Below are 13,645 nucleotides of genomic sequence, written 5' to 3'. Positions count from 1 at the left end.
TAAATTCTCAGGACACTTTGTTTGTATTGTGAAGAATTAATGCATTTTCTCTCATCAGATAGTGTGAGGGTATGCTGACTCTCTATAAGCTGCCAAGAAGTTCAAAGCTAAATTTAATGTTCATGTGTAGAACCCATCTCATTTTGGGCTCTCTATAGAATTAACTGCCTCTTTATCCCTTTTCTAACTGCTTCTGACTTCTTAAACTGGTCTGTTATTTACGTGTTTTTATGTCACTCACAATCAAAGAGTGAGGCATAGTGTAGATTATATAAATAGTTGCTCAAATTATGCAATCATTAATTGATATACTTTAACAAATATACATATTTTAAATTATATAACTTTAAAACATTAATTGCAGGAAAAGAGATAAAAAGAAAATAAGAATTACATGTCTGCATGCAAAGCTGGTTCTTCTATTAATATTATATATGTAAGCAGATAGCTTTTAAAAGTAGCTGCACACACTGTTTTATAACATCTTTCTCACTTGCCATGTTATAAACAGTTTTCCATTTCATTAAATATGCTATCTGCATAACTTTTAATGGCTTGACAGTATTTCAGTGTAAGAGATCCTGTGGATTAATTAACTAGTTTTCTGTTCTTGGATATTTATGTTATTTCCACTTTTGTCATTATGAATGACACTGTAGTAAATATTCTTAAAGCTAAATCTTTGCACACATCTTTAATTATTTCTTTAGGATCAATCACAAGAAATTGCATTGTCTATCAAAGGCTTTACATTTTAAAGGCTTTTGGTTTGTATTTCCAAAATTGCCCTCTAGAAAGTATGTTTCAATTTACACTCCTCATCAACAGTGTCTGCTTTTATCTCTTTTCCTGAACACATGCATGATGATTATTTTTATTTAATAGCTTAATTGTCAGATACCAGAAGATAGCATATCAAAAATAATTTGTGTTTCTTATTACTCAGGCATATTTGGGCTGCTAAGGAAATTAAACTGGGACATCTCATTGATTGTTGAGGTTAATTTGGTTGATTTGGTTGGATAGGTGAGTGGACCTTTCCCTTCTTGCTGAATGCTACAAATTTGAATATTTGGTCAAAGAGAGAAACCTTTTCAGTTCAAGGAATTTTCTTATTTACTTGAGAGCTTCCTCAGGACAGTTTTAGAATGAACTAAGAATTTAGCTGTCAGATTTATCCTTGTATATATAGTACCTAACTCATTTTCCTATATATGAATTTATATGTTTATTTCTAGATATTTAAGGTAAAATAAAAAGTAGGTTTTGAAATTTTTAAAATTAAAACTTAGTGGTCAGAAGAAAGATAAGGAAAGTTTATTCAACTCTTCCTTTTTCCCTGCTGTTTACTCTGGATTGTCAAGAATTGTGAAGGGTCTGAAATTTTATTCTACTTGCAAACTAATACACTAACCTGTTAAGATTTTATGGATGATGGTAGAGGATACAAGATTTCATTTTTTTAGCACTCTGACTTGCTAAGTTCCCTTGTCATTACTCAGCTTTTGCAATTTAGTAATCAGTTCAGCTCAGCAAGGATAAATAAAACTTTAAAGAGTTTATAATCTAGTAAGGTCACGTGAATTATGATCAGGGGTAGAGCAAGAAAAGTTCAAACAGCATAAAGTGCCAAAGGGATCAGCACAGCTCTTTAAGCTAAGGAAGGAAAAACTGTATATTTATTGTTAAGAGTAAATGACTGCTTTTGAGTTGGGTCTTAGTTTCAGTAAACACAACAGGAACAATGTAATCCAGGTACAGAGGAAATATCATGAACAATGGCATGAGTAGGAGAGCACAAGTCAGGTGAAAGGAACAGTAGGTTGTCTAGATTTCAGTATGGTAGTTTGGTTGTTTCTAAGGTACCCTGGGACAATGAGTGCATATGGAGCACATGATTTGGGCTGTAGTTATCTGATAGCCAACCTTTCCTCTCTCAGCTGGAGGTGGAGGGGTTTTCCATTTTCTTGAAGCTGGCTTAGGTGTGGCAAGGCCTTTCTACTATTCAAGTCTGAGAATCTTTAAAACTATCATTATCAATGTAATTTAGACTGCTGGCTGATTTTTTTTTTTTAATGGGGATTTGGGATAAAAGATAAAGAGCCAACCTATTGTTAGAAGATGGCACACAGCTGCCAGCAGAAACAAAAAATAATTTATTGATAGAAGAACATTTTTGAAACCTGCCAAAAAACTCTATTTTTTATTTGATTGTGTTTTTATATTTCATACTGCCTTTTTTTTGTGATCTCAGCACAAGGGGTTAACAGCATTTTATCACTTGAAACTTTTAAAGAAAATTATATATTCTAATTGTATGTGCTTTGCTTATTTTGTAATATTAAGCTTTCTATTTGATTAAGGCCCTTTAATAGCATTTAGAAAAACCTGAGAATGTTACTAAAAGAGAACTTTCTGTTTTACAGCTTATCAGGTGTTAGTTCTAATTTGGGATCCTTTATATCATACATATTACGTGTCTTTATGTGTATATGCATATTTAGTATTAATGATAAAATGCCTGGTAGATGAGAATGACTATTTTTTTCCTATGATATATTTGTTTTAAAATCATGAATGAATCTAGTCAGGTTTAAGGAAAGTTTTGCTGAAAGTATATCCATATTTTTATTTATGGAGAGTCATATAGTCTGTTAGGTTTCAGAAAGACTCTAGGGGATTTGCTTTAACACTTGGGGTTTAGACACATGAAGTGATATGCAGAAGTCATGACCAAGTAAGTCACAACCCCAAGCCCAAACATGTTTCATCCGGTTCAGTGCTCTTTCCACTATATAGCACCACCTCCCTGGTTTCTGATGGTTAGAAAGTACTTAAGATATTCATTTTTTGTACAGCTTGGCACTCACAGAAGTAATTAGATTTTGGAGAGATTGTGTAACTACTCGGCCCAGACACTTTTGTAGGTCCAGATTTACCCCCAGGGATGTTTTTTTAACTCCCTGGGCCTGTTGCTGTTTTGACCAGTAGCATATTTTCAGAAGCCTCTCAGATAAGCCCTAACGCCTGGCAGCATCTGATGATGTGAGCTCACAGCTTCTGATGATGTGAGCTCACAGTGCTAACAGCATTCGTCTGAAGATACTGATAACCCTTTGTTGTTTTCTGAAATCCATCCATCAGTATGTGTGTGTTTTGGTGGGGTCAGGGTGCTGGAAGTTTTGGGTCTCTGCAAGGATGCCAAAACATCTGTTTCCTTTGTGTTTCTTAGGATGTGATTAGAGTGCTAAATTTAAATGTGAAACAAGAACAAAATAATGCATTAAGGCTACCCCTAAGGTTTTTTCATTTTTATGTTTTCATATAAACAGCATTTTCTTGAAATTTTTGTAGGAATTTGGTAATAGAGATTTCTGTTGTGTATAAAAGTAAACTACATAATAAGTAAAAGACTAGCAGCTTCTTTTTTTTCATATTTACTGCTTTACTCTGCATTTAAAGCAATTTTCAAAAACATGACACTCTTTCTTTGTGTCCTTCAAATTCAGAAAGGCTGCTTGTATTCATTTCTGCATTTACAGTATTCTTTGACAGTCGCCTAAACTTATTGTTTATAATGGAGGCTGAGATGTTGCTGGTTTAGATATGCTAATTTCATCATTAGCTATCAGGTAGGTTGGTTGAGATGGTTAATAGTGGAAGTGGTAGTTCCACTCTGAACTGATAATGATGAAAGATGGGAAATCAGATCTGTGGATTTTGTAAGCATTAGTCAAGATTGGATTAAGGAGTCTATTTTGGTATTTGAACTGTGAAGCTTGGTGGAAATGCTGTGGTGAGTTTTTTACATGTGACATCCAGATTTGTGAATCTTCTCCAGATGCGGCACTCTACGATATTTGTTACCTCTTGTGATCACCAAAGTTACTAGATATGTATGTTGTCTCTATGGAGGTTATGGATTTATTAAAAAAATTGGATTACTTAAAATATTCCTTCTCTTGTACATGTCTTTTGAGATATTTCTCAAAGACTGTATACCTTTTTTCCTTGTCTCACAGCCTTTGCTGGATAAATTGATGCTACTAGCTTTCAGTTGAAGAATGACAGTGGAAAATAGCTCTAGAACACAAAGCAATATTTGGTAATTAAATTTTACCATCTATTCTTAGCTTTAAAAAAAATGTCAAGACATGTTATTTAGTTCTTGGAGGTGTCTCATTGTGTGAATGTTTTTTAAATTGACTCATTCAAGACTTTCATTGCTATTTTCAATATGTGATGTGAGTATAGAACTGGAATTACAATATGGTGCTTCTCTGCCATGATATTCCTGGTCTTATACCACTGAGTCTCCCCTTAATTGAAACCTGAACTGAGTTTCAATATTATTAATAAGTATTTAGTAACCAATGAATAACTTCAGTGATGAACTAGGAAGATCCAAGTATTTCTAACACTGTTTTATGAAAGGTGAAACTAAGATCCAGAATGGTCTATTGTCTCAGTATATGTGACTGGTAAGTTGTGGAACTAGTGCTTGCTAGAACCCCTGGCTTCCAGTTCCTTGTCTACGTCTCTTTTTATTATGCTCTGCAGATGTGAAGAATTGATGTCTGGGTGGAAGTTTTATGAGCTGTTAATTCAGAAACTCAAGTTCCTCTTTTATTTTTTGATTACCTCTGCAATTATTTGCTTATTTGTTGGTTTCTTTGAATCTCTTTGGTTATGGTTCACCCATGTCTGTGTAATAAAATTCTCTATTTGAAATTTGGAAGTGATTTTTATAAAGTAATTAGAAAATGCTAGTTATAAGTGATTTTAGCTATGTGGTGTTAAAAGCATGTGAAACATTTGTCACTGTGACAGTTGCCACCAGTTGGTTTTATGGCATGATGGAAAGGGGTCCAATTTTAAAATGAAATGACTCTTATTGCCCAGATAGTCTTCAGAGATTAACATACCTGGGCTTTAATCTATTGAAAACATTCTTTTTTTCTATCACACCTTGCCTTTTTTCCTTAAACTGTTATTGTATTTGTATTTGGTAAAATAGTTTCTACATTTGTTTCTATTTTAGAATATAAACTTAGGCAAGAATCATCTTGTTATCTGGTGCTGAGTATATCATAGTCTTATGTTTGTATATATGAATATATTTGAAGATATTGAAGATAATAAAATTTGAGTTCTTTTGGGGGACTTTTAGTCTTGTGCAGTGGTTTAGCTAGATCTGTGAATTACTAACACTTGAATTAGTTTAGTGAGAAAAACTTGCTATAATTTCATTACATAACTTTGACCTTTTATTTTATTTTATTTATTTCATCTTATTATGGGGGATACAGAATTTCAGGTTACATACGTTGCCCATGTACCGCCTGTCCCCCCAAGTCAAAGCTCCAGGCATGTCCGTTCCCCAGACAATGTGCGTTGTACCCATCATGTAGGTATATATCCCTCCCCTCCCATAACTTTGACTTTTTTTTAAAAAAATTCACATATGTGTCTGTGTGTGTGTATCTCACCCAAACCTATTAAATTTCAACAAATCCCCAAAAGATAACATAACAAAGGACCTCCCTTTCCTTGAATAAATAGGCAAATAATGTAGCTGGACAGTGGTTGGGTGGAAAATAAGAGGTAGTAGGTCCAAGTTTTAATTTAAATTGTGACAACTATAATAGAAATTAATTGGTGGATTATAGCACAATTATTTGTATAGTCATAATTTTTCTTTGGAAAAAATATGGCTAACACTGCCTTTGTCTTTTCTACCAGAAAGAATGTTGGAATATGCTTAGATTAAATTTATGTACATAATATAAATATAAATTTTGCAAATTGAGTTTATGAAATTTTAAAAAATTGACCTGTAGAGGAGTACCTTTATTCGGGTGGATGATTGCTGAGTTGCCACCTGGAACATTTTGCAATTTTTGCTTTTCTTTGCCCTCGGCTTTTAGCCTTTTCCTAGCCTTGTGTAATGAGTGTTGTTGTCATTATATGTGTGTGGTAAAACAGACAATCAGGTGTAATTATATGCTAAAAATAAACCAAGGAAAAAATATTAAGACTGGTTCATTTTAAAGGTAGCAGTTATAAAAGTGTGAGAAATTACCCAGAAATAATTTTTCACAGCTGCATAGGACTCTTTTGTATATATGAATGATAAATTATTCTGCCAATTTCCTGTGTTTGGATGTTTAGATAGATTTAAATATTCTGCAATTACAGATAATCCTTTAATGAATAACCTTGTGCATATGTAGTTTCATGTTGTTTGAGGTATATCTGTAAGATAAATTCCTAGAAATGGGATTACTGGCTTGAAGGGAAAATATACATGTAATTTTGTTAGATGGTGCCAAATTTCTCTCCTTGGGGTTTCACCATTTGTATTTTCACCAGCAGTGCATGAGAGTGCCTGTTTTTTTCACAGCCTTGCCAACAGAGTGTATGGATATGTTATCAAAGATCAGCAAAGCCAGTTGCTATTAATAGTTAAAGTGGTAAGGACAGGTTTTAGTCAGTAATATACTATTGCAATAGGGAAGGAGTGGTAAGGACAGGTTTTAATCAGTAATATACTATTGCAATAGGGAAGGGAGTCCAGATTGAACTGACCTTAACTTTGATTTGTACAAAGGTGATGGAAGAATGAGGAACTGGGGATGGAGTGAGCAGGGGCTTAGTAGAGTCAGAGAAGTGAAAAATTACAAAAAGGGAGACAGAGCCATTGGTCCATGTGAAGCCTATCTGGGCTTACGAACTGGCACTTATGGGTTAGGCTCCTACCCTCCCACAGAGGATGGCCCTATCTTTAGGTGTTGGCTGGAACAAACAGTGAATTCTTTTGGCAGCCTGACCTTTTCTTAGGCAGGCACTTTAAAGGGGGCTAGGGTCATCCAAAGGATATGTCCTTGAGCCATCAGAAACTATGATAGTGTTCCTTCAAGTTATTTTAGGCCAATGTTCAGGCCTAGTTGAGAAGAGGGCTCAGAGAAGCCTGGCTAGAGTTTGGTTAAGGAGAAAATCCTTGTCAATGGTCAGCTTTAAAATTTTTACCCATCCTTGATGGGTGAGAATTTGTATTTTACTGTAGTTTTAATTTATATTTGTGCTATTACAAGTAAAATTGAACATGCTTTCATGTTTAAGGGCCATTTTTATACATTTGTTTGTGAATTGTGTTCATGTGCAGTCTTCCAATTTTTCTATAGGATTTTTGATCTTTTTTCCCAAAACTTTTGAGTACTTTATAAATGTAGGATACGAGCTCTTTATTGTGAATGTATGTTGTGAACATTTTTCCAGTTTATCATTTATCTTTGACTTTGCTCATGGTGTTTTTTTGCCATACAAATGCCGTTTTTGTTTTTATGCAGTAAAATTTATTAAATTTTACTTTTATTATCTCTGAATTTTGAGTTGTAATTAGAAAGCCTTTTCTGATATCAAAGTTAGAGTAGAATTGATTCATAGTTTCTTCTAGTGCTAGTATAGTTTTATTTTTTATATTTAGCTCTCTTATCCATTTGGAGTTCATTCTTGTGTGTTATGAGGAGTAGATCTAATTTTGTCTTTTCCAACTGAATATCCAGTTGTGTCAGCATTATTTATGAAAAAAGACTATCTTTGCCTAAGCCATGTGAGATGCTATCTTATCATACACTAGATTTTTTAACAAGGCTGGATCTATTTCTGGACTTTTTTATTGGTATCTTAGTAAATTTATAAATTAGAACTGACATTTTGATGATGTTGAGAATAAGGGATGGCTTTCCATTTGTTCAAGTCTACTTTTATATTTTTCAGGAGTGTCATATAGTTTTCTTCATGAGTTTTTGATCATTTCTTAAATTTTTCCTTAAAAAGTTTATCTCCCTTGTTCTTCTTGTAAAGGGGGAGGTTCTAACTCAGTGTATCTTCTAAATGGTTATTATTTGTATTTGAATGCTGTTTTTTTCTTGCGTGCCTATTTTATAACCTGCTACCTTGCCTAATTCTTTTATTGTTTGAGTTAGTTTTATCATTGATTCTTTAGGACTTTCTAGGTGTATTATTATGTCACTAGCAGGTAGAAATAGTTTTATTTCTTCTTTTTTTATTCTTTTGCTTCTAATTGTTTTCTGTAGTCTAACTGTATTGGCTGGTATTCCAGATCATTATTAAATAGTAGTGGAGATAATGGGAATCTTTGCTTTGTTCCTGACCACAGTGGTTTTGCCCTAGAGTTTTCTCATCTTAAGGAAATACCCATCCATTCTTATGTTTGTACAAGTTTTTGTTAGAAACGGGTGTTGAATTTTGTCAAAGGTTTTTTTTTTTTTTTCCAGTTTCTGTTGAGATACTTGTTTGGTTTTTCTTCTTGGACCTATTAACAGGGCGAGTTATATAATATTAATAGATTTTATAAGATTAACCCATTCTAGCATTCTTGGCTTAAACCCCACTTGGGTAGTCTGATTCCAGAGCTTAACTTCTCTATTTTACTATTGCCCAGTTTAGTTTCAAAGATTTGACATGCTTATTCAAAAGTGTGCTAAGTCATACAAGCTAGTACTTTTATGAATTGCTAAATGAATGTTTTGGTAAATGAGTTTAGATGAGGGAGAGATCATCATTGTCTGAAAAAGCTTTTTAAAAGAGTAAGGACCACTACTAACTGTGACATTCTGTCAACACCATAGCTATGCTTGCTATATTTTAGTTCTACCAGCTGTCTGTCTTGGAGGGCTTACTTACACCAGAATCAGCCTTTCAGTGTTTTATCAAGCATAATCAGTTGTGGTGGGTTGATCACAAGCTAAAGAAATGCTAGAAAATCTCAAATGATGGAGGAAATGCTGTATTATGACAAGTGGGAAGCCTGCAAAATAGAAAAAGAGGGCAAGATGGGCAAACTAATTGTTTTTATGAAGGATAGAGAGAGAAAAAATTCATGCATTTCCATTAGGGAGAAGATTTGGGATTATATATGTTTCATAGCCTGTTTATATAAAACATTACTTTAAAATGTTATTGTGAGATATAGGCTACCTATATCTATAATGATTTAAAGAATTTAGAGATTCTCAAAAGTCTTTGCTTAATTTACACAAATGAAATGATTGATTTGTAAATCCGACCTCCTCTTTGCAAGTTATGACTCAGGTCCAAGAATAATTACAAAGCTGTGTGCGCATGTTTAGAAGCATGTTTTGAAAAAATGCTTTTTGGGAAGTTTACATTGCTGTTTATTAGAACAGTTGCTAATTCAATAACTTCTTGTAGATTTTATGGTTCTGTGAGTACAGTTTGATTCACAGCATATAGACTTATACTCCTAATAAGAACTAAAAACCCATGTTGAAATGGGAATTACTGAAATAAATTTTCTTACCATTGAGTTTTCTCATTAGATATGTCATTTGAAGAAATTTTCTTAGTTGTCTCTAATTTTTGAATATATTTAATTAATAGCATGTTTTATTATAACTGTAAGTGTTAAACATAATAATTTGAAAATTGGCTGTTGTCATTTTTTTCAGCACGTTACACCAGACAGCTATATTCCATGCCTTGCAGACCTGTGCAAGGCACTGTGGGAGGTTATGCTCAGCTATTACAGGACTATGGAATGGCATGAAAAGCATGACAATGAGGATACTGCTTCAGCTTCTGGTGGGAAATTATTTTGATTTTATTTTGAAAATTGAACTATAAATATGCCACATTACTGAAGTAAGAAGAAACAAAGGGGGTAGGCATGCTTTTAGGTTTTCAGGGACTATAGTATCTATAGGTTAAATCTTCAGCAAAGTGGTTCAGCTACTCTAGAAGCTCCATTACCTTTGGGGATTACCTGGGCCAAAGGATTTTTCAAGTGGCAGATAATACCAGTTTGTAGGAGTGTGTGCTGAGGGCCTTAGGGCTGAATTATTGGGAAAGAGCTTTTTTAAAAAAAAAAAATTATTTCTTTAATATAATTAGTTGCAAACTAGGTAAGACATTGATCTGTCCAAATTTACTTGGAAATTAATGTTAGATGTTCAATATTAATCTATTTTGCTATTTTCAAGTTGGACTAATAATGCTGGCTTCTTAGAATTAATAATTATATTAATACTTTCCATCCTGAAAATACTGCATTTTTTTCATTAAAAAATATTTTAAAATCTTTGTATTTGCATGGAAAATTCAACTTTAAATGACTATGATATATAGTTAGATAAATAATAAAAACAAGTCTTTGAGAAATTATGTTCACTAGGTATTCTATTTAAATTGCTTCATTTGCATAATTATATATCTTAAGTAATTATCCTTGAACAGTAGCTAACATTAAGTATTCAAAATAGTTTTAAAAGCGATAAAAGCTTGGTTTGTGTTATGGGTGGGTGGAGGAAACACCCAAATTTCACTGTTTGATTAAACATAAGAGTTTGGTAGCTTGGAAGAGATAAGTTTAATCTTTGTCTTGACTCATAAGAAGCTCATAGATATAGAAATCAAAAATAAGAGAGGAAAATTTTATGGATGGATTTTCACCCATGTAGAAATATTATCGAGGAAGGTAAAAGAAGGGAGAGAAAGAGGAGAAAGCAGAGAGAGGGATGAGCACTCAGTCAGGATTCCAGGACAGACTGGTTTTACCCAACCCTAATACTCTTACCCCTGTACTCTATCTGGGAGTGTGGGCTTTGTAATCTGAGGGCCTGGCTTCAGGTTTTCACTGCTATTTACCAAAGGTGAGTACTTGAAGAAATTGATTCATCTTTTTCAGTCTTCAGTTTGCTTCTTAAAATTGTAGGCTAAAAAACAAACGAAACCCCCCATAGAGTAGTAACACATCTACCTGGTAGGGTTGTTGTAAAGTTTAGAGAGAATGTAAGGTGCTTACATTGGTGATAGTTAACATCATGAAAGGAAATGGATCCATAGATAATTATACTAATGAATGATGCCTGTAGGGCTTTTTTTTTTTTTTTTTAATCTCTGGTTACTTAGGGAATTTCCTGTACTCACTAGATTGCAGTTTTCCACAAAGCTTTTCCTATTTTGGCAACCTTTATATTTTTTCTAGATGTGGATACTTAAGACATTTCAGCAATTCTTTTTTCTTTTCTAGTACCTTATTTAAAAGGAAAAGTTTAGAATTAATACATACTTTAGATATAAGAATTTAGGGGACATTATCTATATTTTCATCATGCTGAAGTTGGCTTTTTGTTTTAAGCCAATAGTTTACATTCATTTGAGTACTGAGTCAAACTTAAAATTCCACTGGAGCCTTATACACTTAGTCCTCTTTAGTAAAATTCCTTGACTCTAATCTGTATATTTTATGAATATTCAGGTACTCTTATTAGTCTAACAGTAAGTTGATAGTATCTAGGACTCTAAAAACTTCATCTGAAATTAATCATTTCATATTCTTATTCAGGAATTGTAAGAATTAGTCATTTGAAAATAATTCTTCACAGAACTTCATAAAACTGAAGAGGACTCTAGAATTCATCTGCTATAGCTCTGTAGTGATAATATTTGGTACTGTTTGGTATCCTAACACTTCAGTGTTCTAAAATAAAACTCTAAAGCTGTATGTAGTTCAGATGCACTGCCGTAGGCTGCTGGGTCCCTAGCAGCCATACCATGCATATAATGAGGCTTAAGCTCTAGCAGTGCTCAGAGGTAAACTAGTCATGTATCTGGTGCCTGGCACATGGGAGGGCCTTTTACTAGTTGTCAGAGGACACCCTACTAGCTTAAAAGGAGATAACATACTCACTTGTTTGTTCCACACAGGTTATTCACACAAAGTTGTAATCTTTTTAATATAAATGTGTATGTGTATTTTCAGTTGTTTTTGGAGGAGGATTTGTTTTGAGGCAGATCATTGATCTTACCTACTGAACTGGACATGGTTAGATTATCTGGAATGGATAAAACTATGTATATCATGAGAAATATAAAATATAAATGTATGTATCATGACCTCATTGCCTAAGCAGTTGTCAATCTGTACCTTTGTTAGCATGTATGTTGATAATTGGGTTAATTGGCCCTATAATGCCCTATAATGCCCTGGCAGCCTGTTACATGATCTTGCAGTAGGCAATATATGGGCATTGAGAACCTAGTCTCTGGGACCAGACTGACTGAATTGGAATCCCAGCTCCAATCACATGAGCTGAGTAGTCTTTGGCATATTTAGCATTTCATGGCCTAAGTTTATCTATCTTACCAAATGGATTTAATCCTAATAGCTGTTTTTTTAATATTGCTTTGACTCTATAAATATTGAACATATTTTCAGTATCTTACATAGGCTCATAGTATATGAGAGGTCAGACATATTATTTGGAAAACAAAAGCACATTGAAGTAAATCTAAAAACGAATACCATCTTTTTTTCAGAAGGAAGTAGTATGATGGGTACTGAAGAAACTAATTTTGATCGTGGCTATGTAAAAAAGAAGTTAGAGCATGGACTTACACGAATATGGCAGGTTTGGTTTTTTAAAATTATTTTTTCACAGAAACAATAGAAACCTTTTGTCAAAGTTGTTTTAGAAATTGAGTTTTTAAATTTTCTATATTTATATTCTTTGTAGATTTAATCATGTGTTTTTCTTTGGAACAAGGGTATCATTTAATTTCTGTAATGTAGTTGGCAATTATATTGGACTATAAGTATTATGGCAGTAGGGGAAAAAAAAAGTAAAAAGAAAAAAAAAAAAAAAAAGTCTTTTAATTTGAAAATCTCCATTGGGAATAATTTAATTAATATATTCCTTGATTACATTTTTGTTTTAGAGACCTAGCAAATTTTTGCTTTCCTAAAGAAATTTATGCTTTCTTATTGAGCTGTTCTATCTTTATTTCATTTATTTGTGTTTTCTTAATTTCCTTTTCTATTAATTTCAGTAAAGGAATAACTAAGTAGGTGACATATATCGGTCAGAATCTAATATGGAATAAGAAATTTTTTCTCATCTAGTGATCTTTTGCCCTGAGGTAATCTTAAATGCTTATTGGCTGAATATATCTGTTTTTCATCTCATCAGGCTGCTAAAACAAAATACCCTAGACTGAGTAGCTTATAAGCTACAGAAGTTTATTTCTCAGAGTTCTGGAGGCTGGAAGCTGGAGATCAGGGCGACAGCGTGATTGGGTACTGATGAGAGCCCACTTCCTGATTCATAGATGCCTTATTTCTGTATCGTCATATGGTGGAAGAGACAAGGAAGCTTTCTGGGGTCCCTTTTAGTGTAAAAATTTGTTCCTTTTTTTTGAGAGAGAATTTATCTTCTAGTTAGAAAAGTTGAACGTTTAAAAATTAAGTACTGTAGTTTGTTTTATGAATCATTTGTCTGTGATTTTTGCTCAATTTGTTTCATAGACTCTAAATGACTTTTGTGATGGGTAATCATTTCTCTATTGTTTGGGTCTTATTTCCATTTATTTTATTTTCAATATGCAGATGGTTAGCATTTTTATGAGGCCAAATTATTGACCTTTTTCCTTTTGTGAGTTCTCATGCTACATTTATTGTTAAAATGTTCTTTCCCAGGTAAAGCTCAGCTAAATAATCATCTGATAATTATAAATATTCATCTAAACTTGATATTGCTATGTCTCTAATAACTAGAGTACTGTCTAGAACACCTAATACTCAGAAGCGATTTTTGCTTTATTG

At 33.2% G+C, this 13,645-nt stretch overlaps 1 protein-coding gene across 2 annotated transcripts in view; it reads left to right on the top strand.

Moving 5' to 3' along the window:
- VPS50 (VPS50 subunit of EARP/GARPII complex) overlaps window positions 1–13,645 on the top strand; it is a 110,620-nt gene that overhangs the window by 48,154 nt on the left and 48,821 nt on the right. For both annotated transcript variants that reach the window (XM_069461323.1, XM_069461324.1), the window contains 2 exons: window positions 9,495–9,627; window positions 12,364–12,455. In XM_069461323.1, coding sequence (XP_069317424.1) covers window positions 9,495–9,627; window positions 12,364–12,455 — 225 coding nt within the window. The remainder of the gene's footprint in view (window positions 1–9,494; window positions 9,628–12,363; window positions 12,456–13,645) is intronic.

This window comes from Eulemur rufifrons, chromosome 29 (assembly GCF_041146395.1).
Source record: "Eulemur rufifrons isolate Redbay chromosome 29, OSU_ERuf_1, whole genome shotgun sequence".
NCBI classification, from domain to species: domain Eukaryota; kingdom Metazoa; phylum Chordata; class Mammalia; order Primates; family Lemuridae; genus Eulemur; species Eulemur rufifrons.
Note: the sequence above shows the minus strand (reverse complement) of the source record. Positions and strands in the feature narration are given on the sequence as shown.